The sequence below is a fragment of the Plectropomus leopardus genome, chromosome 4 (assembly GCF_026936395.1).
Source record: "Plectropomus leopardus strain MGB_pleo_1.0 chromosome 4, ASM2693639v1, whole genome shotgun sequence".
NCBI classification, from domain to species: domain Eukaryota; kingdom Metazoa; phylum Chordata; class Actinopteri; order Perciformes; family Serranidae; genus Plectropomus; species Plectropomus leopardus.
The window spans coordinates 28,283,322-28,307,999 of NC_142179.1; the positions used below are offsets into that span (position 1 = coordinate 28,283,322).

Here is a 24,678-nt window from a genome sequence, read left to right on the forward strand (position 1 = left end):
TTTTTAATGGCACACATCCTAAAATCACGCTCCTGGCCTCCTGCAGCCTCCGCTATTTTTTTGTGTCAGAGGAAACATTATTTTTGCAGAGACAAATCCACTGAATAACATGATCATCTGATGAAAGGCGCTGCAAATCTTGCCTGAGCTGAGGCACTTTTGCTAATGATGAAAACAGTCATGTAACAACAAATGCCACGTATCTCGCTATGACGAGACGCTGGAATATCAGTTGGTTTTATACGCACGAGCAAAAGTCGTCTCTCAAAGGGCAAAACAATGTTTTGTTTCTGTGTCGCTCCTCCACTCAGCACCTCTGTGAGGGATTTTGAATGGTCCTGGTTGGGGAAAGATTTAATATTCTTTAGGCGCTCATCATCAAGAGTTAGACAAAGTCACAAGTCACAGTCTCATGGAGACATTTGGAGCCCAGGGTTTAATTTAGTTTAAAATTCCTGTGCAGTAAGTTGTTCCTCATGTGCCTGAGCAGCTTAGGCTCACATGCCGACTTGTTTGGCCATCGCCTGTGTGTGAAGTAAAACAGAAGGGAAGGGGAGATCCCCACATCACAGGATAAACCAATTTTGTTATTGCTGACTTTCATAATGCATCATCTGTTACCATCTGCGATCCAACTTTGAACAACTTTTTTAAAATGTTTTGAAGATAATCCTTGGGAGAAAGAAAAGTATTCATTGGGTTTTAACAAAACATTTGATAATAGTTTTTTCATTAACATCGCATGACACAATTGAAAAAAGGCCTCCTTCATTTAGCATTTTGGTTTTCATGACTTTACCACAAAAGAGATGTGTGGGGAAATAAAGTTTGATTAATGTAATACACTCCATATCATAGCAAATTAATTATAAGAGGAAAAATATGTTATTTGTGTATCGAAATGGAAATGTTTTTAAAAGAATTTTATCATTATTTCAGTGTTATAACAAAAAATCTTTTTTTGAAAAAGACAATTTGTGTAATTGTTTTATTGGCAAGTGAAATGATTTTATGAAACGAAAGATTAATTTAATAAAAATATTAGATAGTAATTAATTAAAAGTAAGATAAATAGTATTTTTATTGTAACTTTAAGTGCATTATTCTTTTTTGTTGTTTTAGATGTGGAACATTGAACTAACATTGAAAAGTCATTGTAAGTTATTGCTGCAAAATTAAATGTGGGCTATAAAAACATCTTTTCACCAACAAACTTCCATGAGAAAAAAAAAAATAGGCCTATTTATATTTTATGGTATATTTGTTATATATACTATACTTTTTGTTTTTTTTATTACAGTAAAAAAAAAAGTACAGTGCAGCTCATCACAGGGATAATATCAGAACAGAATAGTTGACAAACATATTTACCAACAGTCAAACAAGAAAAAGCACAAAACTGACTAAATACAAATCAAAATGCACATAATATGATGAGGTACATATAACACATTCAAACATATTTAGATAATATACATAAAAATATACTTTGTGGTAAAGGAGCATATTTTTCCCTTTTAGTGGCATATAATCATTATTAATGTTTGAGGGGAAAAAAAACGTTCTCAGTGTTGAAAGATTTTTGACAGATTTTTTTTGTAAGGCAAAATTGTATAACTCATATATCTTATAGTTAAATACTTTTTGAATTTTCACAAATTGATAATGCATGTAAGCCAATAGCAGAAACAAAACACGTACAGAGAAGTTAAACAGGAAAATTATTCTATCAAATACAAATGATCTAAAAGCCAGCTTATGAATGTTTAAGATGTTGAAAAAATGAATCATAGAATAGATAAAAAGGACATAATTTATAATATAGATGAAGACATAGTTAGGTTTAGTTTGAAGAATTTTGCAGGAAAGCTTAACACTAACAAAAGCAGTATTGTGTGCTTCATCGAAAGTTAAAACAATCTAATAACAAACCGCATTTAAGAAAGAACAGTAGTAATATTATATATATAATACACAAGTAATATTCATTCTGTTTTAATTTATATATGTACACCATGCAGTGCTTCTCTCTATACATATGTCACAGCTTTTTATATGAGCATTTTTTTAGATTGTGAGATATTTTTAAGTTGCAGCAGAAGTTTATTGCTGAAGAGCAGTGGAAGTTGTACTTCCTAGTTTTTTCCAGCAGGGGGTGGTATTGTAATTCAGATAGTGAGTTTTAGGGGTTTGGGGTAGTAACAGCAACTGTGAAGTAATCTTTGTTTAGACTGAGTCAGGGGACCAGGTGCATAAATCTGACTGCATCCTGTCATCAGATGACACCTCAGAGTTTTTGAGGAGAGCGCGTGTTGGTTTGTAGCTCAGAATGATTATTGTATTGTTGAATTACTCCAAAATCGCAAGAAATTTGACTACATTTAACAAAGGGGCTTATAGCCAGTTTACTTTTTGTCAGATTTTAATGAAATGGTTATTCTATTCTCCTCTTTTAATATGATAAAACTTCTGTAATACTTTGAGGGATTTTTGAAAGTCAAACCCAAATAACTGTTAATAGAGTAAACAAACAGGAGAGGGGGGAACTTTAAACAGTAACGTTTACAGCTATGATAATTGAATTATTCCTCTGTAATTTAATTGTCCATATACTCATAACTCCACTACATTTAAATTATAGCAGTTTGGTTAATTATTTACTCAAGAGATAGCAACACATTTGCCAATATTCACATTTTAAAACATTTGGTTATTTTAAGGGTTTAAAATAGGCTATCTATTTTATTAGTAAGTTTAAACAGTCCCATGCATTATGGTTTTAAGCTTTAAATTATTGTTTGGCCAGAATTTCTTTTTTTAAAAAATTGCATTAGTAGTGATAATGTCAGTAAGCATTTGTGTAATTTTCTTTGTATTATCACTGTTGGAGAAACAGAGCTTTATTATTAGATTTTATGTTAATGAAATTACAGCTCAGTTTCTCTCCGTGTCTTAACAACCTACACAAATGCAGATAAACAGTTCTCAGACTCACATTTCAAACTTGTGTGTCAGCTCGCTGTCACACAGAGTCCTGTCAGGCCATCTGTCAAGAACTCAATAAATTTGTCAGTCGAGGGAAAAAAAAAAAGAAGCTGAATCCAATAAATCATAAGATAAACAAATCTAGCCATGGGTTGACAGTGCTGTATTAGACTTGGGCTTAATCCTGGGGGAGTTGGGATTATCCTGCAGTATCATTTTTTTGGCTGTCTCAGTAAGGTGGGCTGTGTGGTTCAGGCGAATAAAAGCAGAAACATCTGAGTGAGAAGTAGAGGATGTGATGAAAAAAAAAAGCATAAAATAAATAAATCGATTTTAGGCTATCTTGTGTGCATCTGCGATTTTAAGCTAACATAAATAAATAAAAAAAACACTGATGCAAACTATGAAAAAATTGAACGAAATCAGATGGACCCAATTTGTGACTTAAATTAAAAATCAAAACCAGTTGTTACAGGCTACTTTAGTATTCAGGGGCCCTCGGGCCTGTGGGGCCCTGCATCTCATCCTCTATTTGTTATTACAGCAGTGTTGTGTCTGTTTGCTTCCTGTGTGAAATCACGATATTAATTTTTTAAAGGTTGGAAACTGCAGAAAACATTAACTCAGCAAAAGAAATAGAAAAAAAAAGATTGAATTACAGTTGATTCGTAGTAAATTACCGATTCAATAAGCGTCACTGCTGATCCGGGACCGGTCAGCGGCTCCGTTCACCGGAGGAAGAGCGCTCTGCTGCCCTAAAAACTCCCTCTTACAGCCACAGTAATGATTTTACGCAAACGTCCATCCCTGCGCACTAAAGACGAATACTAAACAACATTTCACCCCAAATTCGTTAAACGTATTTAACGCGAGATGCTGTTCTGTTTCTATTTTTAAGATGCTCAAGTGCAACTCGGCAGCAAACAAATTAAAGGAGCGTGTTTTTTTTTTTTCTTTCATTCGATCTTTGAGGGCGAAAAAGCATCATGGAGAGCTTAGAAACACTCATTAAAAGATCAAAGTGAGTTAACTATCAAAGTCCTCTAGCCATGCAATTTAGGGAGCCATTATGTCTTTGGTTTGCTGAGTTTCTCCTTTGAGGATGTGAAGTGTTTCTTCACATTTTCACTGAGGTATTTTATTTGTTAAAAAACGCTTATTTTGCACTTTAGTTTTAGGCATAATTGTAAAAGTTCACATTTCAGTTTAACCAACAAAAAAGGATAATGATGTAATGTTTTTTTTATAGTCCACATATTCAATTTAATATATTCTGGCTTTACGTTGAGGATTATTATTATTTTTTGCAGTTCATTGATTGTAGCCTCCGGGTTTGAGGCCGGACACAGTGAGAGTTGTGTAAGTTATTCTCTTGGTTGGAAAATGAATGGATCCTGCGTGGCGTATAAACAGCGTGATGTGAATGTAATTAAAGTATGAAATGGTCTACCTATATGTTGATACATATATTTAAAAGTGATTGATGCATTTGTTTGAATGAGATTTACATGTTACGAAGTCGTGAAATAATTTCATAATTGCTTTACCAGTTGTTTTTTCCCATTCTGTATAAATCTTTACATTTTCAAAACAAGACTAATTTAATTTAAAATTACGCGTTTATTTACATAGGAGGCGTACATAATTAAGCACTGGTAATTTGTTTGTAGTGGATTACTTCATTTTCTTAATTTACTTTTCTCCAAACTTTGTCGACTTTGTCGATCTTGATTTCCAAAACTGTGCGCAAATTTTTGCAAAAATTTAACGTTCCTCCCGTTGAAATTTTCACTTTTTTTCGCGAAATAATTTGCTCTTCTTGCACGTTAAAAACCTCATAATTTCCGTCTTAATATCCCGAGTCACTCCACTCACTTTGAAAACTGATCAAACCCCCAGCAGCCATCAGGAATGTGCATAGCCATAATGGCGCAATTATTATAATGGTCTCTTACCTTTTCCGACGGATGCAACAGTTCTGCTTACTTTAAAGTAAATTGCTAAACTTTAGGAAACCATTGCTTTCTGTACTGCACACCTGCTGCAACGTTTCTTTTTTTTCCCAGCAGCATGCGAGGGAGGGCCTGTCATGTAGGGGCTCATTAAAACACCGCCGGCTAAAAGTTGGCGGATTGATTTATTGAATGAATGTTTGATGTCCTCATTCACACAAGTGACCTGGCCGATAACTGCTGAATGAACGGAGGAGGAGGAGGAGGGAGCGGGGAGGTGGTGGTGGAGGAGGAGGAGGACGGGGGTAACACGGGTTATATTCTATGTTTTTAAAAATGTATTGATTATTTTGTATTGATAGTGCTCAGCTCATAATGCGTCTTAGTGGTAAGATAATCTAATATAGTGCGAGGCGGAGGTAATTGAGCAACCCCATGCTGATACAAGTGCTGCAAATAGAAGAGAAGAAAAAAAAAAACCCAGCTAAGCCGGGGGTGGATGACTTCATGACTGACGGGAGTGATTTTAACAGAGAAAGTGTACATCCTTTAATGAATTATAGAAATAGTCCAATATTCATATTATATTTGTTTGTGCTTTAAGCATTTTTTGTGGTAGTTTTATACTTTAAAAGTTACAATAAGGGAAAGTGCTGATTTATTTTCTGTATTTGGCTTCTTGTATCTCTCAGATACCTCCAGCTATTCTCTGAATGAACGGCAGAGGGCAACGCCAACAGTCTGCTCTCTGTTTTCCAAACTGGGCTACAGGTCATCGCCTTGATGCTTTACAAAAGACATCAAAAACAACAGCCAGGCCTTTGGACTGAAGGTAAACGCAGCGTTCACACACTTCAGATTATTCTGCAGAAAAATGTGTTTCTTTTTTTTGTTTTGTTTGTTTGTTTGATTTTCCTGTATGCCTACAAAAAGTCATGGCAAAATTTGGAAAGACGGACTTCTTTTCACCCTTTAAAAAAACAGCATCTTATTGTTTTAATAATAATTAATATAATTATTAATATTACTATTGATGTCATTCCAGTCATTGTCTATCCACGTCTCCATTGAGCAGCAAGTAGTTATTTCTATTATCATTAAAATAAGCTTTTCTCAAAATATAGCAACACTTTACAACGCATTTCCTTCAAATGTATCTGAGCTTTGTTCCGTAATAGAAATTGTATTTTTTTTTCTGCCTGGGTCTGTCGCTGTAGCTTTTATAAGAACCTGACAAACATGACAATGAGACTCTCGTGCAGCGTGACATAGGACGCAGCGCACAGTCCCACTCACAGCCCTGTATTTTCACTCAGGCCTCAGTGAAACAGTCCTCCGCACCTTTGCAAACCTCACATCTTTGACAACATGTTTACAAAGTAATTGTAGGTATGTATTAATTATAGACTATAATAAATCCATTATATATATATATATATATATATATATATATATATATATATATATATATATATATATATATATATATTTATTATAGTATATAATAAATATACATATATATGTATATGTATGTATGTATATAGTGCTTTCTCGAGTACAGGCCTTTTCAGATTGTGTTGATTTTACTCTGCACGAGAGCTCATTCCTCTCATAATAAGATTTATGGCCGCCGTGTTCCTGCAAAATAGATACAGCACAGGCCTGTAATTATGATTATTACTATTATTGGTGCTTCTTCCTGACCCAAAGATGGATAGCCATGTCTCGTCGTGGCCACCTCGGTGCCGGACAGAGCGCTGTTATCACCACTGATCGCCAGGTGCATCAGCTGAAAGGAGACAGCAGCCTCCACTGAAAACAATACACAAAAGAGAAAAGGAAGGCTTTTGAAGGTGATGCTGATCTGTAGTTTTTTTTTTTTGTTTTGTTTTTTTTTTTACTCCTGACGGAAATATACGTATTAATTTATGATGAATATAAAATTATTTTGTGTCTTATTTCAATGTTTTTATTTTTCCTAAATAATCACATTACATTTACAGAACGCATTATTTTCTCAGAAAGCGCATGATATAAAACGCTTAATTATTAAATTGAAGTTATTTTTGATTGTTGTTGCTCTTATTATTATATATGATATTTGGTATTGTGGGCTCAGTGTGATCCAGGCCTGTGTAAAATATCAGTTTTCTCTCTGTGCTCTTCTTCACGGTTGCCTCCGTGTGTGTTGTTATTGGACTGTGTGCAGCGCACTGTACTCTTCTCCAATAGCATCCCAACGGCGGTGAATGGGGGAATGAAAAAAGTGTAGCCATGCATGCAGGAGTGGGAGGATCCACTCGCTTCAATCTCGATCTCAGACTTTTGCAGCGACAGGGGCACAACCAACCAACCGTCTCTGTTACCTCCAAAGAGTTACTGCCGGGACATCTACATACATACACTCTCCTATTTTTGGATTTGTTGTCACGCGTCTTCTTTTTTTTTTCTTGTTTCTTCTTTATCTCACCTTTGAACAAAACTGTTATACCGTGAAGAAGTCCCCAGCTTTCTCCCGTCGGCTTGAGGACGAGAAGATAAAGCTTCCTCAGTCCTCTAATCATAACAGGTGACTGTTGAGAGAGTTTATTCCACGTTTATTGTGTCCTTTCTGTCTTCTTCCTGACGCATCTGGGATTTGTGTAGCCGGCTCACGCTGCCTTCACATTTTTAACTACTGCGAGCATCCGACTCGAGCTTTTTGCATTTAGTTGAGCTCATTTTGTAGTTTTTCCTCCTCCCGGCTGCAGGCTGCTGTGTCACACGGAACTCGAGCGCTTTCCAACAGGTTTCCTCCTCGCTGTGTAACTCCAGACAAGCTTTGTGTGCGCCGGGATTCTCTTGTCCAGTCTGACCGTGTTCTTATGGATATTGCAACAGGTCTGGTGTCACTGGAGCGCCTCTCCGCGGGAGAACAGCCCGAGACGTGCATCATGCTGGACGGCATAAAAATTGAGGATCATCCCCTGCGATCGGGACAAGCCACGCTCGGAGTCATGCTCGGTGAGTCTTTTTATTTTTATTTTTAATTATCAGGCTATATAAACCTCAACAAATCACTGTGAATCGCGAGGGTCAAACACTAGACTGCCAATGCTGCCTGGATGCCATTGCTGAGTGCCCACTGCTGTGTGAGGATCAGGAAAAGTTTATTTTTTTTACGCACGGAAATGGATAAAACTGCAGATATTACTGAATAATGTAGTTTTATTTTTATGTTTTTTTGTCACGAAAACGCATCCTGAGAGACACAGGCGTAGAAGCTTGAAGTGTGATGCAGTCTGCAGGCCTTATTAGAGAGAAAATATTAAATTCATCCATCAAAACCTGCCTTTTAAAATAATAATAATAATAATTAAACACCGTACACCTCCACTGATTTCTTCATAGGCCTTTAACGCTTTTGATTGATTTTTTTTTTTTTTTTAATCCGACACCACAATGCTTGACTCAGGCCTTTCTTTCTTTTTCCTGACGGGCCCCAAACTCCTGTGCCGTTTCTTCCAGGGACTGACTGTCATCATCCATCCGTGTGTGAAGGATGCCAGCGTCCCATCTCCGACCGCTTCTTGATGAGAGTCAACGACTCCTCATGGCACGAGGAGTGTTTGCAGTGCACCGTGTGTCAACAGCCTCTCACCACCAGCTGTTACTTCAGAGAAAGGAAACTTTACTGCAAACACGACTACCAACAGTAAGCACAAATCTCTCTCTGCATTTCTTCAGATTGCTTTGGTTCATGTGCAGTGATTTTTTTTTTATTTTACTTTTTAAAAAGGTATTGTGGTTGCTTTGGCTGGGCTGAAGGCCTTGCATATGTGTGTGTGTGCAAAAACACAGTCATTCAGCTAGTGTGAAGTTGAATTTTACAATATTTAAACAAGTGCGTAAAAATGTGCACCGGTGATATAAATTAACCTGTTGTCGTTGCTTTTTTATTGTCGGACATTATTAGACATTTTGTCCTGCAAAATTATATTTATATATATAAAGATGAAAGAGCAACAGAAGTGGAATTAAATCTGAGCTTTTGACTCTCTTCAAACATCTGAGTAATGTGTGTGAGGTGTCTGAAGCTCACACTGGCTGGAGGACGCACGCATTAGCGGTCGTATATTACTGTCATATGCTTGGCTTTTCTTGTTGTCACAGTGGCCCACGATATTTCCACATTTGTGTCTGAGTGCATTTCTGACATAAAAAGAAAAACAGTTGATCCCACACAGGCCCGAGAGTGTGCAGGCGGACAGTGTCGGTGTTTTATTCCGCTCTGTCAGGTATTTCCTGGTTGCATCATGTGGCCTTTCCCCATCACCATCAGCCGCTTTACATTCAATTACAATATGGAAAACATCATTTCTGCGAGCTTTCTTTTGAGAGTCTCGACCCACGGCGCAGTTTAGATTTATTTTCCGATCAGCCTAAATTCATTTACTCTGCAAATCTAACGCCTTAAATATTTTTTTTTTTAAATTTTGCTTTATTTATTTTTACCGTTCCAATTTTAACGCGTTTAAAAATGTTTTATACTATTTAGATTGTATTTTATATGATACTATTTTATTTTATTTCAGGCTGTTTTATTTTGATTGGATTTGACGTGTTTTTGCACGCGGCATGGCAACAATTTAACGCTTTAATGAAAAACAATCCGCGCTTCTTCTTCTTTTTTCTTTTTCTTTTTTTTTTGTACCCCGTTTGAGTAATACGTGCTTGCAAGCTAAACACGCTAACGTGGATTAAGTATGAAAAATATCATAGGTTTAGGCATTTGCGCACGTATCACCCATACACACACACACACACATACACACACACACACAATTTTAAAGGAATTCATAATTTAGCGTTAAATTAAAGTTTCGCGGCTTAAAAACATCTTTAAAAAAACGAACTTATTTTGGGTTAAAATGCTGGCTTGTTATTATAACAGCAGACTAATTTAATTAAATGCAGATTATTATTTTGTTGTATTTTCTTTAATACACAGCAACACAATAAATAAATAAAACAACATGATTAATATTACAATCACCCCAAAAAATAATCCTATAAATTATGGATAAATCAGAATAATGTAAGAGTTGGCCCCTTGTGCTTTTTTTGTTTTATTGTGAATTGCAATAAAGTTTTACTTTCTAAATTAGGCTTTTGACAGGAAGTAGCATGGCAGCCATTAGCTTTGGAGTCAGATAAATCAGTGAATTGAATTAGTAAATTATCACATAAAAAAAGGCAGAGATGGCAGATGTGGGGAAGCAAATATCGAAGTTAGGAAACAGAAGTAACAACAATGCTGAGGGTTGCTGTTTGGCCTGTGTGGACCCTGGGGTGCCTTGTGTTTCTCATCGCATGAGCGCTTTTCATGCTTGTCAGTAAATTTTCAGCTTTTTGTGTGCGGCCTTTTTAACAATTCTACTTCGATTACCGGGACATTATGGCTCTCTGCTAGATGCCTTGCAAAGCAACAAAGAGTTACATCCATTGCCATGTGTGCCATTCATCCAGCTTTGTGACAGGAGTGTAGTCGGCTGATAACAATGGAAAATTCATAGCAGTAACTATGGGATACCAAAGCCACGGCGTCACGGCTCAGAGGTGGCTGGAAGCTGAGACAGTCCGGCAGAGAGAAGGATCTCTTTCTCATGCCTGTTAGAGTGCTTGTAGTTTTTTTTTTTTGTTTTTTTTTTTGGTGTGTTTAAAAAGGAGAAGACAGACATAAACATACAGAGACCGAGCTATTTTTCCTCTAAATAATACTCTTTCCTGGTATTTAGTTACTGCTTTTGAAGTACCATATTTGGTCTATAGCTGACAATTTCCCCCCTTTTTTCTCTCTGCTACACTTTGAATGCATGAGCTTGTGTGGCGAGTCCGATCACCCCAGCCAAACACAGCAACCTGCTGGGCGACGTCCTGCTCTCACACACTGTTATTCATCACACATCTTTTAATTCTTCACCCTCCTTCCCCCCCTTTTTTTTTTTTTTTTTCACCCCTCCCAGGTTAAACACTAGCTGGAGGGTCCTTCCATCACACTGACACAAGTACCTTTTTTTTGTTTATTCCATTTGCATTGATGGGATACTTAAAGATGTAATTGGCACCTTTTTGACTTTTATGACACCCATTTAAGATGCATTTGTCAGCCCACAAACTGCTTTGGGCTGTGAGGAGAGCTCCTAGCCTTACAGAGGTCTACGTGCCTAATTACATTCCTACAGCAACTGATTCATGCCCCGTAATCAGCTCTCACTAGCTATAATAAATCAAGGAATTGGCAAGCATGTCTTTTTTCGCACCTTTGGAACAGGTTTAAGTGCAGACGGGGGAAAACAATTGTGTACTGTGTTATTAAAACTCCCACCAACACGGTTCAACACATCTCGCTCCATATAGTGCAATTATATAGTAACAAGATTGGATTATATTGGCCTCTTTTTATGCCGTGCAACTGACCTGCACTTATCGTCCCTGTCTAGATAGGAAATTTGTGAATGAGGGATTTTTTCATGGCTTTCAGATCCCCCAAAAATATACAAATATCAGGCTTATTTTCCAGAGGGAGAAATATATTTTAGAAGAGGGGAAATGTAGCGGTTCCTTTTGTGAGAATATTTCAAATCTGATAGAATTGGAGGTAAATAGGGAGAGCTGTCAGTTGGACGGGAGCCATAGCCGTAGAGGAGGAACAAGCTTGAACGAGACGGGCGGTATGTAAAAGGGTAGAGTGGAATTACACCACCCCGAGAGAGTTTGTTGTGCCCTGGTGTTTGGAGGTCAATTATACATCATTAGAAGAGGGAGATCTTTTCCCCGGGGAGACCTTTCCTCTAACCAAGCAGATGCTTTGAAAGGAGCCATGTAATAAGGCCTATCACTTGACCGAAGTGTTGGACAACACCCCTGTAATGGACTGCCTTGTTAGAAACTGCCACGGGCTCCATCCACAAAACATAACATTAACTAACTATATTATACACCATGCTGCCTACTTTTGGGTCCTGCTGATGCATAAAATTAAAAAAAACTCACATACCACAGTAGATTTTTTTTTTTTTGCTCTCATGCTCTATAAAGTTTTACTGTCTAACAAAATGTTATTTTAGAATGTTTCACTTGTAACTTATCCAAAAAACAGCAGCATGCAGATTTTTTTTTTTTTCTCCAAATTTTCAAAATTCACGCGCCGTAAGCAAAATTAAATTCAGGTCACGGTAGTATGAGTAGTAGGAAAAACACAGCAGTGATGAAGCCATAAAAGCAAGAGCTCCCAGAACCTGTCTCACCTCCCATGTACGCTGGACGATCCCCCGGTGTGCTGAGAGGTGCTTTTTAGAAATGTTTGGAGTGCCCTCCTGTGAAATTGTTGTTTTTTAATTAGCTGTGCTTGGGACTCTGCAGCAGTGTGTGCCGGATAGATGCTGACGGCTGGGTTTCTGTGTTAGCTCACCGTGAGTGTGTGTGTGTGTATGTGTGTTTTATTCACTCTAGGACACTCCCGCGTGGCCTTGCACTTTGTGAACGCTCATACGCTCACCAAAAAAAAAAGATGTACTCGTTGTCAACCCATCCGGGTAGTTTTGTAGTTAATTAAAGACTGACCTCAGTCCTGCTACAGTATTTCAGAAGCACCAGTGGGCTCCTTTGTGCAAGAACTTTCAGCTATACTTTCTGCTTTTTTAAATTCTCCCTAAAAAGGAGAAAAATGTGTCTTTAGCCACTGCTCTTAGGTAAATAAAAGAGGACCTCTACAGAGAGACAAATCTAATGTTAGAAGCACTAAGCCGGATAATATTGCTTCAGCTTGCTGGGATTTTTTAGCGCTCGGCAAGGAGCTAGCTGAAGCTGGCCCCGTTCCTCTGTAAGGAAGTATTGGGTTTTATGTCAACATGGCTCGGCCTGTCCCAGCAGCATACTCGGATGCATCATCTGTCATCTTACGGTTTGCTAACTGTCCCCCCTCCCTGGCATATTTAGACCCATTAAAGGACCTGTTGGAGTTTATTTGCATCACTAGCTACATCTTCTGTTTCTACGTCCTTTCCGGTTCCCACAAATAGCTCTTTGAGTGATAAATATTTGCTTTAAACATATCATTTTACACACACCCTTGTATATATGAATAGTGCTGTTATAAATGCTACACTGGCGAAATCTGTAAACGCTCCACTGGCTCAATAGTCTGCCGTTGATGTGTTTTTGTGACAGTAAATCTGAAGTATTATAATGTGAAATCAGGTGAATGTTTGCATTACAAAGGCATTTCCTTTGAGTAGAAGTGAGTGGGAGCTGAGTGTGTTTGTAGGGGGTATATAAGCGTACTGGTGTGTATGTGTATGTAGCAGCAGTTGGAGCACAAAGCACTTTGCAGGATGCTCTGGGAAGCCACAGAGGCTCAGCCACGGTAATGCCCATCACCACTTTAGAGGCCAGACTGGTGGCGAGGGATGTGGAAAGAGGTCTCTGTGGCTTTGTGTGGGGGAGCTGTAGCGCAGGGGAGGAGAAGGATCTGCAGAGGGATCTGCCTGGTGTGCTCACATTACACTGGATGATAGCAGAGGGGTGCAGAGGAACTCAAGCATGCAATTTGTTGGTAGCCACAATTTAACCTCATCTCCTAAAGCCGGCTGTTAGGCAGCCAGTGGGACTTGTCAGTCAATCGGGAATGCTAATCAGTGACGGCGGAGAGAAAGCCTCCGGCTCGGCAATGCAGTGATTTTCATTACTGGCTCCGAGTCCACGGGCCTTCAGGTTTATTTTCACAGCATGACAACTCTTCATAACAAAAAAAGGAAGGCAACCACAAACCATTAAATGCAATTTACAAATTAGATTTTGGCTAAATCTGTGAAATACTGTAATAGGTTTCTTAAAGTAGCCAGCCGAGGAATACACGCACTCAGCAAATGTTTTCAATTTCAATTTGCCAGATTACATGTTTAAATCAGAAGAATGAACTTTTTTTTTTTGCTGCGCCGAAATTATTCGTTCCCAATATCATTTACGGCGTGTCACGTGAAAGCGTAACATTTACAAAAATGTTTCCACACGTTTTTTTTTTTTTAATAACGTTTCATATCTGATTGTGTCACCCTGCTCCTCCAGTTTGGAAATAGCCCCCACTTGTTTCTCCAGGCAGCCTGGTCGAACGTGCATGAGAAATTGAGACATGGCCTCTGCTGCTGGCTCGCAGTATTGCTGCTGGCCCCAACTGTGTATATGTGATCCCACTCTGGAATGTTTTTCCAACACGTAGGCTTTTCACAGATACACTAGAGAGGACTGGCATCATAGTGGCAAGTGCTGCATTCAGACTGTTGTGTGCCCAAGGCTTACTCTCACACTCACGTCACACATTCTAGCTCTACATGGGAATGGGCAGAGCAGTGTGTTTGTCTACATACACCCCAGGTTTTTTGTGAGGGTGTGGGCGCATGTGTATGTGTGTGTGTACACTTGCTTCCTCTCTTTCTTTGTCTCTAATCTAAGCTCTTTCCACTGCCTCACATTCACTCTCTGTGTTTTATTCCAGCACCTCATTTTAGCTGCTGCATGTCTGAATTTCAGCAGTATAGATTTTTGTACAGATACGGCATTTCTTTGTCTTTTTTTTTTTTCCAACCCTTTTAATCTTCATCAAATGAGATTAGCCCCCAAATACCGGTATTCCTGCCCAAAGTGACTGACAGAGATTTGCACTTTTATCATTAAGTGTGACACTAAGCTGGTCGCAGCTTTGTCTTGAATGGAGGGTCTGACGGAAACGGGGGCTCCTAATCCTTTTATTTGTGTCAGGCCCAGAAAGAGGGAAGAATGGGGCCGGGGTGGGATGGGGCTGCAGAATGCCACGGCCCTTAGTCCCCTCCAGACCCGGCCTCCACAGCCAAGTGAGCATGAGACTCATCCTATGTGGTCTATGCACTCGAGCGGACGCATACACACTCATGCACACACACACAGGCGCGCATTTGTGCATCTACAGTATGCTAAAATGTTTGCTCAAGCAAATGCACACAATCACAAATACACCGAGTCGTGTACAAATACATATGCTCACCCACTTGTGCGCCCGATTGTCATATTGGAGTGTGTACCTGCTCACAGCGGAGCATGCAGTGAGTGGGGTTGCAGTAGCAGGAGTTTGAGTCTAGGATGAGATTAATAAAGTTTGCCGGTTCCCTGGTCGAGGTCCAACGCTAGGCTTTTGTCTGCGGCTCACATCAGGTTGTGGGGCTTCAGCTCCTTTTGTGTGTGCACCCTTGTGGTAATCCATCTCCAGCGGGAGTCCCCTGGGGCACTTTATTTACTCATTCAACTGTTTGGAAGTCTGTTAGACTGCAGATCAGATGCAGTGAAACCAATGTGATTACTTTAACCAGCACTTGCAGATTCCTGCCCAGCATCTCCTCTCTCTCTCTCGCCCTGAGCTGCTGTGCTCTGCAGGTGGGAGGGAAGGTCCACACTGGCTCATCCCGCTCTGTCTGTCCTGTTTACCGGCCTGGTTCGAGGGCTTATGAAAATTCTGCATTAGTTATTGAACCTCCTGTGCCCACACACTGTAGAGCTGACTTGAGTCTCTTATTATCCTTTTGTGTTTGTTATTTCTCTCCCCTGCATCTGAAAAATACAAGTTCCAAAAACCGACAGAATTTTGTCTCAGATCATCAATCAGCACCATAGCAAGTGTGGTGTCACAGTGTAAAAACTAACATCTATGTTTTATTGCAAACAATGAGATGGATTTGGTTATCCATCCATCAACATAAACCCAGAGCTATGTATTTGGGGCTAACCCCCGTGTTAAACCGTTGCAGGCTGTCAGGCTCTCTGAATTTACTCTCCGTCTCTTCCCCCTGGCGTGGCTGGGGAATATGGTTGAAATCAGCTGCCAAGGACCAGCATCTACAGCGAGAGCTCCCTAAACTGGCTGTTTAGAACCAGCCGCTGATTGGTGATGGCTGTCTTGGCAAGAAAAATAACCCCGTATGAAAACAGTGCAGATTGGGTTTCTATGCGTCTGACTCACTCTCCTCCTCTCTGACCGGCCCCCCCACGGCAAGCCAGCATGATTTGTGCATGAGGTCCCGTGACCCATGGAAGCTTCAAAAAGCAGCGAGGGGAAATATTTGGATGATCCTGATGGGGGAGTAGAGACGTGGGAGGGAGGCAGGGATGACGGGGGCTTGGTAAGTGCAGAGCTAAGCGGTGTAAGGCAAGGCAGATGTGGAGAATCTGCAGTGCAGCCGTGATGACAGGGGAGTGTGTGTGCAGAGAAGATGACTGCCCATCTTGGACTCTTATCCAGACACCCACCTCCAGTGTCCCAGAGGACAGCTGTAACACAGACGTCATGTTCTGCACGAAACAGTGGCAAACAGTAGAGGAAAGTGTGCACAAGGGGGTCGGAGAGAGTTGCATTAGAAGAAGCATTTTATCATCAGGTACCATACCCTGATACTGATCGTCTGCACCTCACCCCCCTGCTGCACACCCCCCCGATCTCTTCTCCTCTCCCTTTACCTTTCCTCTGCCGCTTGGATATTAATGTTTCCCAGAAAGCTACTTCAATACGTCTTCTCGGGAAATTCCACGACTCACGTATGCTGCAAAATGATCTGGTGTCTATGAAAGGGATGGATAAGGGGATAAAACATAAAGATTTTTCAAAGTGGTTTTTGTGCATATGTGATTTGGTAGTGCTCTCAGGATGGAGATTTCTATTCGGTTGCCTTGATAAGAAAAATGTGTTGCTGCAGGTGAAGGCTGAGTTGTTTGCTCCATTCATCTAAATTTTCCTCCTCTAGCCGCTAGTATTGTTTGATTCAACCTCATGGCCTCCTAGCACATTATTTATGCACAGAATCTGCCTCTGGGGCCAGTTCGCTGGAAACCCCATTGAACAGAAATAGCTGTAGTAGACGGAGGCTTGATGCAAACCCAAACTCAGCAGTTAAAAAAGCAAAGCTTTGGTCTGAGGCAGCTCCAATCAGTCTTTGGCCTCAATGCTTGTCGCTGCCTCCTCCTGAGAGTGGGTGGGTTGACTGACCGACCCCTAGGGTGTCTGTCTGCCTTAACGCTGGCCCTGCAGGCCCAGCCTCACAGGGGAGCGCCAGCCCCAGGCGGGAGCTGTGCTCTGAAACCAGAGCTCCAGCGTTGTGTTGTGATCCCAGCTGGAGAGACAGCTCTGGCTCTGAGCGGAGCCCTCTCGCAGCATGCAGCCGGGGTCACCGGTGGCCTCTCAGCCTTCATCACTCCGCTGTGCTTCTGCACAACACACACTAGGACTACATTATTTATTGACCCGCAGGCTTTGGTTCTTCTAAGACTTTGTCTCGCAACAAATATCAGAGAAGTGAAGTTTTGATGAGGTCATGTTATCAATTACATCTAGCATGGGAGGTTAAACTACACAAAATGTTAGTTCTGCTTGCACAGTTCTGCAGATGAATGTTTCACATGACTTTTACTGTCAGTAATAGCACTCTGTCAGTGAAGTACAATGTCATCTGTTATGTCTATGTTGGATCGTCTCGCTTTTAAACTTTAATCCGTAAAGTAACCAGAAAATCTGGTTTTAGGAAAAATGCCACTTTGAGTGTTTGTGGTGTGAATGTGTCTTCATGTTCGTGTTCTTGCAGTTTCTCAACACAGCGTGTTTATCATATGCTATCTTATAGGTTCCAGCTTCACTTTGCATTTAATCGGGTTTTTTGCATTCCTGTGTGAATGTGCTTGCATGTGTGCCGCCATATGTGTGTGCATTGTGCCCACTTGTGTGTGCGTGTGTGTGTCTGTGTAGTGGGTCTGTCACTCGGCCAAGCATTGGACATGCTGTTGGCAGGCGACACAGTCTGTGGATTCTCCTCTCGGTCGTGCTGCTCTGGAGGCAGAAAGCGGTGCGTGCCACCCAAACCACCAGCCAACCCCCACCCCCACCCCCACCCCTTTCTATCATCAGCAGACCGGCCTTCTCCCTGTTCTCCGTGCTCTCCTTTTCCTGGGCCCCAGAGCCTGGGCTGTGGCCTGTGGATGAGTGCTACATCCTGGCTGTCAGCACAGGGGTTAGCTGGGGATTGGCCTGTGGTGGAAGTGCAGTATCAGGCCCTGTCTGTCAGCTCCTCGTTCCACTTCCTCCCGCCCCTCAGCACGGGCAGTGGCACAAACATACAGCGAGCTGTGACTGACTCAGATCTCTGGCTTGAAAATGAAAGAATCACCCTCAGAATAGGCATATTCATAACCATGCCAATGAAAAGGGGCTGTTTAAAACCCTTAAGTGCTCGGGTGTTGTGTTTTTAAACAGACCGCGAAAGCTTTGACAGATGGTTTACTATTTCACCCAGTATTTCATTTCAGGTACTTTTAACTGTCGCTCTCTGACTTCCGAGCAACGGCCACTCACCCACAGCGTGTATTTGCATACAGTTACAGCTCCCTTGCAACCATTTCTTACTGGAAAGACCACTACCCATTTATCAGACTGGCGAATGTTTGCAAAATGTCACTCAAGATATTTTATAAATCTTGCGGGTGATATATTTTCTTCCAAGATTTTGTGCATATGCATGGAGCCGTACCTTTACTGTGTCTGTGGATCACATTATCTGATACACACACAGGTACATACATGCTTACACACACATGGACACACATCTGTACTGCACATGGTCGCAGACAGGCATACACATGTCGGAGGATTTGCGACTATAATCAGATTAATTGGTCCATCTCTCCTTGGAAACATCATATGTACACATGAAGGCCTCTGGTAGCGTTCAGCTGGATGCTGCTTACACTAACCAGAGGCCAGGCAGCAGGCGTGAGGTCGGCGGGGTCACAGCACGCTCTCTGACATCAGCATCTCTTTATGGCTTACATGTTCGAAAAATTATTACAGCACTTACAGCCTCGTTCTGTCTGACAGAGAAGGAATTTCTATTTGTTCCTCTTGAGGGTTCCGACTTATTTAGGCCGTGCTTTCTTTTAGTTAAACTTGACACACAGATTTTTTTTTTTTCACAACATAAACACGAAAGTTGGTGTTGCTTGGCAGAAGTCACAGCCTCTTCAAAGACAGTTGCAAACACACTTGGCCTTTGCAACGAATATTATAAGTACATTGACCATAATCCTTATTAACATTTTCCAAACTGCATGCAGGTTCAGTGCTTCAGTACGCACTGTATGTTTTTCTTATTGCCCACAAGTATGTTTATGTACGGGACTATCTACACACATGCTGCCATTCATGATTTTATTATAGGTTTTTTACCTCACCACAACTTATACACAGGAACGAGTAATCCTTTCTTTCTTTCTTTCTCCTTTTCAAATTGCACAATCTCCCGTTAACCACATATACTTATGTTTGCATGTATTTTATAAATTATTATGTAGTATTATGTCACAACTGGCTGTAAACGGTGTCAAGGGTCATGTCATGGTGCTTTAGATCAGTGACTCCAGGGGTACTTTTACCCAGGGGGTAGGCCTACATCAGCAGTTGTCAGGGTTTCGAAAGATTTTGGAAAAGTCTTTTCTTTTTTAAAAATATCCATATATTGAGTTACCTTCAACACTTGAACACCACTTGTAGCCATAAAGTTGAAATAGTTAGCTTAAAGTAAAAAATAAACAACTGAAAGAGCCAGAAGCAGTTTTTTGAGAGTGGACAAGACAGGATGCCCCCCCCCCTTGTTAGCAAAATGACCAAAAAATGCTCCCTTTTAACCTGCCATCACTCTCCCCTGGGTCTACACCCTACACCCACCTGATCCTATCTGGACCAGACCAATCATTTATTGAGAATTATTACATTTTGATGGAGCGTTTCTTTTTGAATTTGTAGCACAGGTTAAGAATTCACAAAACTCTCAGACCAGCTGCATGAGTTAAATTATCACGTGATGCTACTCAGCAAACCAGATCTGTGTGTTATTATGATTAGAGCCCGACCAATATATCGGTCAGCCGATTTTATCTGCCGATATTGGCTCATCACAGATACTGTATATCGCCAACAGCTTATAGGTTGTCCAATATGAAAAGTACATTTTTTTAACAGAAAATACTGCAGAAAAAAAGGTAGAGTAATTTGCAATTATTAAATCCCTATTAAGTTAACCATTTAAGTGCACTGATGTGATTTTTAAAATAAAGTTTGTTTTTAAACTATAAAATATCCTGCCTCCATTACATATGAAGAAGTAATTATAACCATGTCTGAGGGATAATTGCATCGCGTATTTGCATATGTAAATGATATAAACCGATATCTGATGCAACTCAAGTGAGAAGTAAGTTAGTCAGAAAAGTGATTTCATATGATTTGTTCTAATGACAGTAAAGCAGACAGCAAAAACAGAGCTTTTAGCCAAATAGTGACAGACTCTTAGGTACTTATTCTTCTCATGGACAGCTGAGGAGCAGCAGGCTATTCCTTGTCGTATGTTCCAATATCGTGGCGATAAAGCAGCAATGTGAATCGCCACTACGAGACAAAACACAGAGTATACCCACTAAAATCTGAACTGAACCTAGAAAATAAAATACTTAATGTCACAACAAAACACTGAATTGTAATGTAAATTAACAAATCATCACCTGGCTAAAACTGGATAGACAGCTGAAATAGTTAGTTAAAAGTAATGAATAGAAAGTTGAAACTATGAGCTAAAATAAATGGAAAAATGTTTGAAACAGTAATGGTTCAGTTGAAATAGTTAGCTAAATAAATGGTTAAAGAGTAAGTAAAAAGTGATAGGCTAGCAGTTGAAATAAGTTACTAAAAGGAATGGATAAATGGTTGAAAAAATTAGCTAAACATACTGAATAACAGTTAAAAGATTAAATTAGAAGTAATGGGTACACGTTTGAAACATTACATAAAAGCAAAGTATAAACAGTTGTAAGCATAACATAAAAATTGATAAACTGATGAAATAGTAGACTAAGCTAAAGAGTAATGAATTAATGGTTGGAATATTTAGCTAAAACTAATTGCTGAAATAATTGTTATGAGTAAACAGCATGCATAACATGCATAAACCGCTAAAATATAGCTAAAAGTGGCCTAATGAATAATTGGCTGAATGTCTGTTAGAATGTAAACTAACCGGCTCAATCACTGACAGTTCCAATTGTGAGAAAAAAATATTGTAACAACCACTCTTCTGTCCACTTTTGTATCAGTAAGAATTGAATAATAACACGTTTGAAATGAATTCAAGTGAACACATTGATGGCTGATGTCAGTGAGGGGGTACTTGAGTTCATCTGACAGGCCTGTGTGAGTAAGAAACCGCTGATTTAGAGGGCTGAAACATGATATTTATGCACACAAGCACCAACTTCCTCCCAAAAATAATGGCTGTATGAATTTTGTTTAGTGCCATTTATTTTATTCATCAACAAATAGCAGTGGGATGTGGTTTACCGAATCAGAAAAAAATCAGACTGTTAGGTAAACTGTTGATCACAAAAAGACCTTCACATACTTCTTTGTGATTGTCCAAATGTTCTGTCCGCCTGCTCTGCCTCATGTGGTAAACCCAGCGCTGCTGGCACTTAAAACCAACGAAACAACCCATAAAAACGTTATTTTGCAAATAGTGTTTCGCCCAGCTCTGGTTTTTTCACACATTCTGGCGCTAATAAGCTGTGACACACCCTAAACAACCACCCTCTCAAAGAGTACATCTAGTGTGGAGCGGCGGTTTGGTGTCCAGGGGAAGCCTGCGGTTCTGGAGCCAGAGACGAAGTCGTGCCCTGCCGTCCCACAGAGATGACAGGAAGATAAGAAAGAGAAGTGGCCTCTCCGCACAAAAACATCCCACCAGGAACTAACCTAACCTGGGGGAGAAACGGAGGGCTTCAGGATCCTTGTCAAAATCTATCCTTACTTGAAGAAAATACACAGAAAAAAAAGTGTTTCTCCGTCAAAGGTCCTTCAACAATAGGAATGTTAGTCACCCGGTAGCTTCAGAATCCTCTGTAAGCTGTTCCTGCGGTATCACAAATATCCATATCAAGTTTATACTACAACAGCATGCCTCTGTATGTCACAACTTTGGCTTTGTGACATGGCTTCTCCAAACCAACAGCCACAGAAATAAAGAGTGGGAGGGGTGTGGGGGGGGCTAAGTATAAGCGACAGACTCTTGGCAGACACAGCCCCTGCAGTTATAACTTAGAAAACCGCTTATACTTTGCAATATTTGAGAAGGCGAAGTGAAAAGGTAGCCATTTCTCCTAGACGATGTGTAATGAGGGAACCGTAGGGAAGGAGAAACAGCGAGCGGTTTCTGGAAGCGGCACTAACACAGGGATCAGCAGCATTAAAAGAGATTTACACCCCCAGCTCTTAAACAGTTTTCTTTTGCTCAATGGTTCCTCTTTTACAGATATTTCAAGGAAGTAATAAACTGCACTGACAAGCGTTCGAGCGGCTTTGAAACATCCCTCATGGGCAACAGAGGTCCATCACTTCTATCACAGTGCCTCGGCTCTCGCGTCGTTATTTCTGCAGAAGTCGGCCTGTTTCTCTCCGTCAACGGCATTCGGCCTCGCATGGATATTACGATCAGCTTGTTGTTGTTTGTATCAAAGAAATGTTGCGCAACTAACTGTTATCCATCAAGTGTTACGGTCTCCCCGAGGGGAAGTCAGATCGGCATTTATCTCGTCGTGAGTTGTGCTTTTACCGTGTGGTTAGGGCCTACAGACTGTTTTTCCTGAGTTCTTTTGAAGCTGTCTGCATGGTCCAGAATGAGGCCCTGCACAGTGTAAGATGTCATACTCCCACTGTGCTGACCAACATGCTCTGTGGGGCTTGATGTGCCCATAACATTTAATGGTACTTTGGCAAATGCTGATGGAAACTCTTACTTTGCTCAGCAATCTCATTTTGTTCCCCCCTCTCTCTCTTTCTTTTAATTTACCATAATTATTCGTTTGTGTCTTTGATATACTTCAGGATGAGTGGAAAGAATATGTATTATCTGCTAATTATTAAGATTAAGGGCGGGATAAATAAACCAGAACTAAAGGGAACATTTGTCTTGAGTAAGGCACGGTTCCCCACGTTCTGCTACCCCCGAGCGTGGATCTTTGTAGTCTCGCTGAACATCAGAGTGTCCCCTTTGGATGTCGAGCTGTGACCAGGGTTGGCGAAATATTTAGGAGGAGGAGGAGGAGGAGGGAGGTCATGCCGTGGCACGTACGTCTCTCAGTGTGGGATGAGGAAACATCTCGACCTCGCACAGGTTCAAGAAGAAACAGCCTGCTTCTGATTAGTCACTCTGATCCGCAGTGATAAACAATTCCTGTGGTCTCCTGCTCCAAGAAACATCACTGGCAACGATTGAGTGTTCACGGGTGGTTTATGGTGTTTGTATGTATGCTCAGACATGCAGGGGTCTGCGCTTTTGTGTGTTTAAAAATATTTGCGAAAATTAGATCTAAATAATCTCTCCAAAAATAGCATGACTTTTGATTTATCTGGTTGGATGTGGACGTCGGTTTTATTTGCACAAGCTTGAAATGGAATGATGTGATGGTGTTATGGTCGAGGATGACATCAGAGTTGTAATTTGCAATCCAAAACATGAGGGTTTGTGGTGATTTTATTAACTACGGTAAAACAGTCACATGTTTAAATAGCAGAATAGATTTTTTTTTTTTTTTTTTTTTTAAGAAAAAGCATGATATCTCTTCATGCCAAATCTACAGCCCACAACAGTCCAAAACCATAACCAGAGAGTGATGGAAGCGTTTTAAAACATTTCACTCAGAGTGGCTGTTGTCCTCTTTGCCCTTGCTGGTAACTGGCAAGTTTTATCTGTTGCTGCACTTCCGCGCAGATGCCTGGCATCGAGCCTCGGGGTGATAAAAACGTCTTCAGAGGGTAAGTGTTTACGGTGAGGATCCATAAGGTTAGCAGGATCAAAGCTCTGTTGAAAGGACATTAAGCAAAGAAACAGGAATAATAAACAAAGCAGCCACTTAGTCATACAATCAGATTTATGACATCTCGAAACCATGTCATGGGAGAGGCAGGTTTTGGTTTTTTATTGCTGTGAAAAACAGCCTCCATGTACCAAAAAAAGAAAAAACAGACCAGTTAAGTAAAAAAAAAAGAACAATAGCAGTGAGGAAGGTAGGGAAGCATTTGAGATTTCACATCACAAATATACAGTAGATCTTTTTTGGCATCAAATATTGCTCTTGTGTTATTTTCTCACTGATTGGAGGAAAATTGTGTTTGACTTTTTCATTCTCAGGGAATTTCTGGGTTTGTGGAGGAGCAGCCCGGTGTCTGTCTTAGGTGGAAAAGTATTTTAGCGTCAGACAAGAGCCCTGTGTTTGGCTCAGGTCAGCTTCTCTCTGGTGCTCGTCGGCGGGGAATGGCTGATTGAGTTGACTGTTTTAGCTGGGTACGTTCACAAATGCCCCCTTAAACCCCCAACCCACGCTTTCAGCGCTGGATTACACTTAGGGACAAAGTCACTAAATAAATTCAACTCTAGGGAAGCTAAATCGTGTTTGTTTTTGTTTTGTGTTCCCATTCAAATCAAGTTTTAGGAGTTAGCAGCCACAGTGGTCAGACGTGTTTTGTTTTTTTCTTCGTGCAGCTTGTAGTAGTCTTGCAGAAGTGGGAGCGGTGCACCACCAGGGCCCGTCCTGTCCAGTCATTTGCTCGAGGCTACAGCTTTAAGTGGGAATTATTACTTGAGAGATA

The 24,678-nt window shown here is 40.5% G+C and overlaps 1 protein-coding gene across 5 annotated transcripts in view; it reads left to right on the top strand.

Moving 5' to 3' along the window:
* Positions 1 to 24,678, top strand: part of lmx1bb (LIM homeobox transcription factor 1, beta b) — a 65,652-nt gene that overhangs the window by 8,017 nt on the left and 32,957 nt on the right. For 2 of the 5 annotated variants that reach the window (XM_042488424.2, XM_088077007.1), the window contains exons 2-4: positions 5,630 to 5,769; positions 7,818 to 7,940; positions 8,445 to 8,631. In XM_042488424.2, the coding sequence (XP_042344358.1) occupies positions 5,721 to 5,769; positions 7,818 to 7,940; positions 8,445 to 8,631 (359 nt within the window). In that variant the 5' untranslated portion in view covers positions 5,630 to 5,720. Of the gene's footprint in view, positions 1 to 5,629; positions 5,770 to 6,653; positions 6,791 to 6,994; positions 7,507 to 7,817; positions 7,941 to 8,444; positions 8,632 to 24,678 lie in introns of those variants that run through there. The other 3 variants (XM_088077009.1, XM_088077008.1, XM_042488425.2) reach the window with 3 other exon arrangements.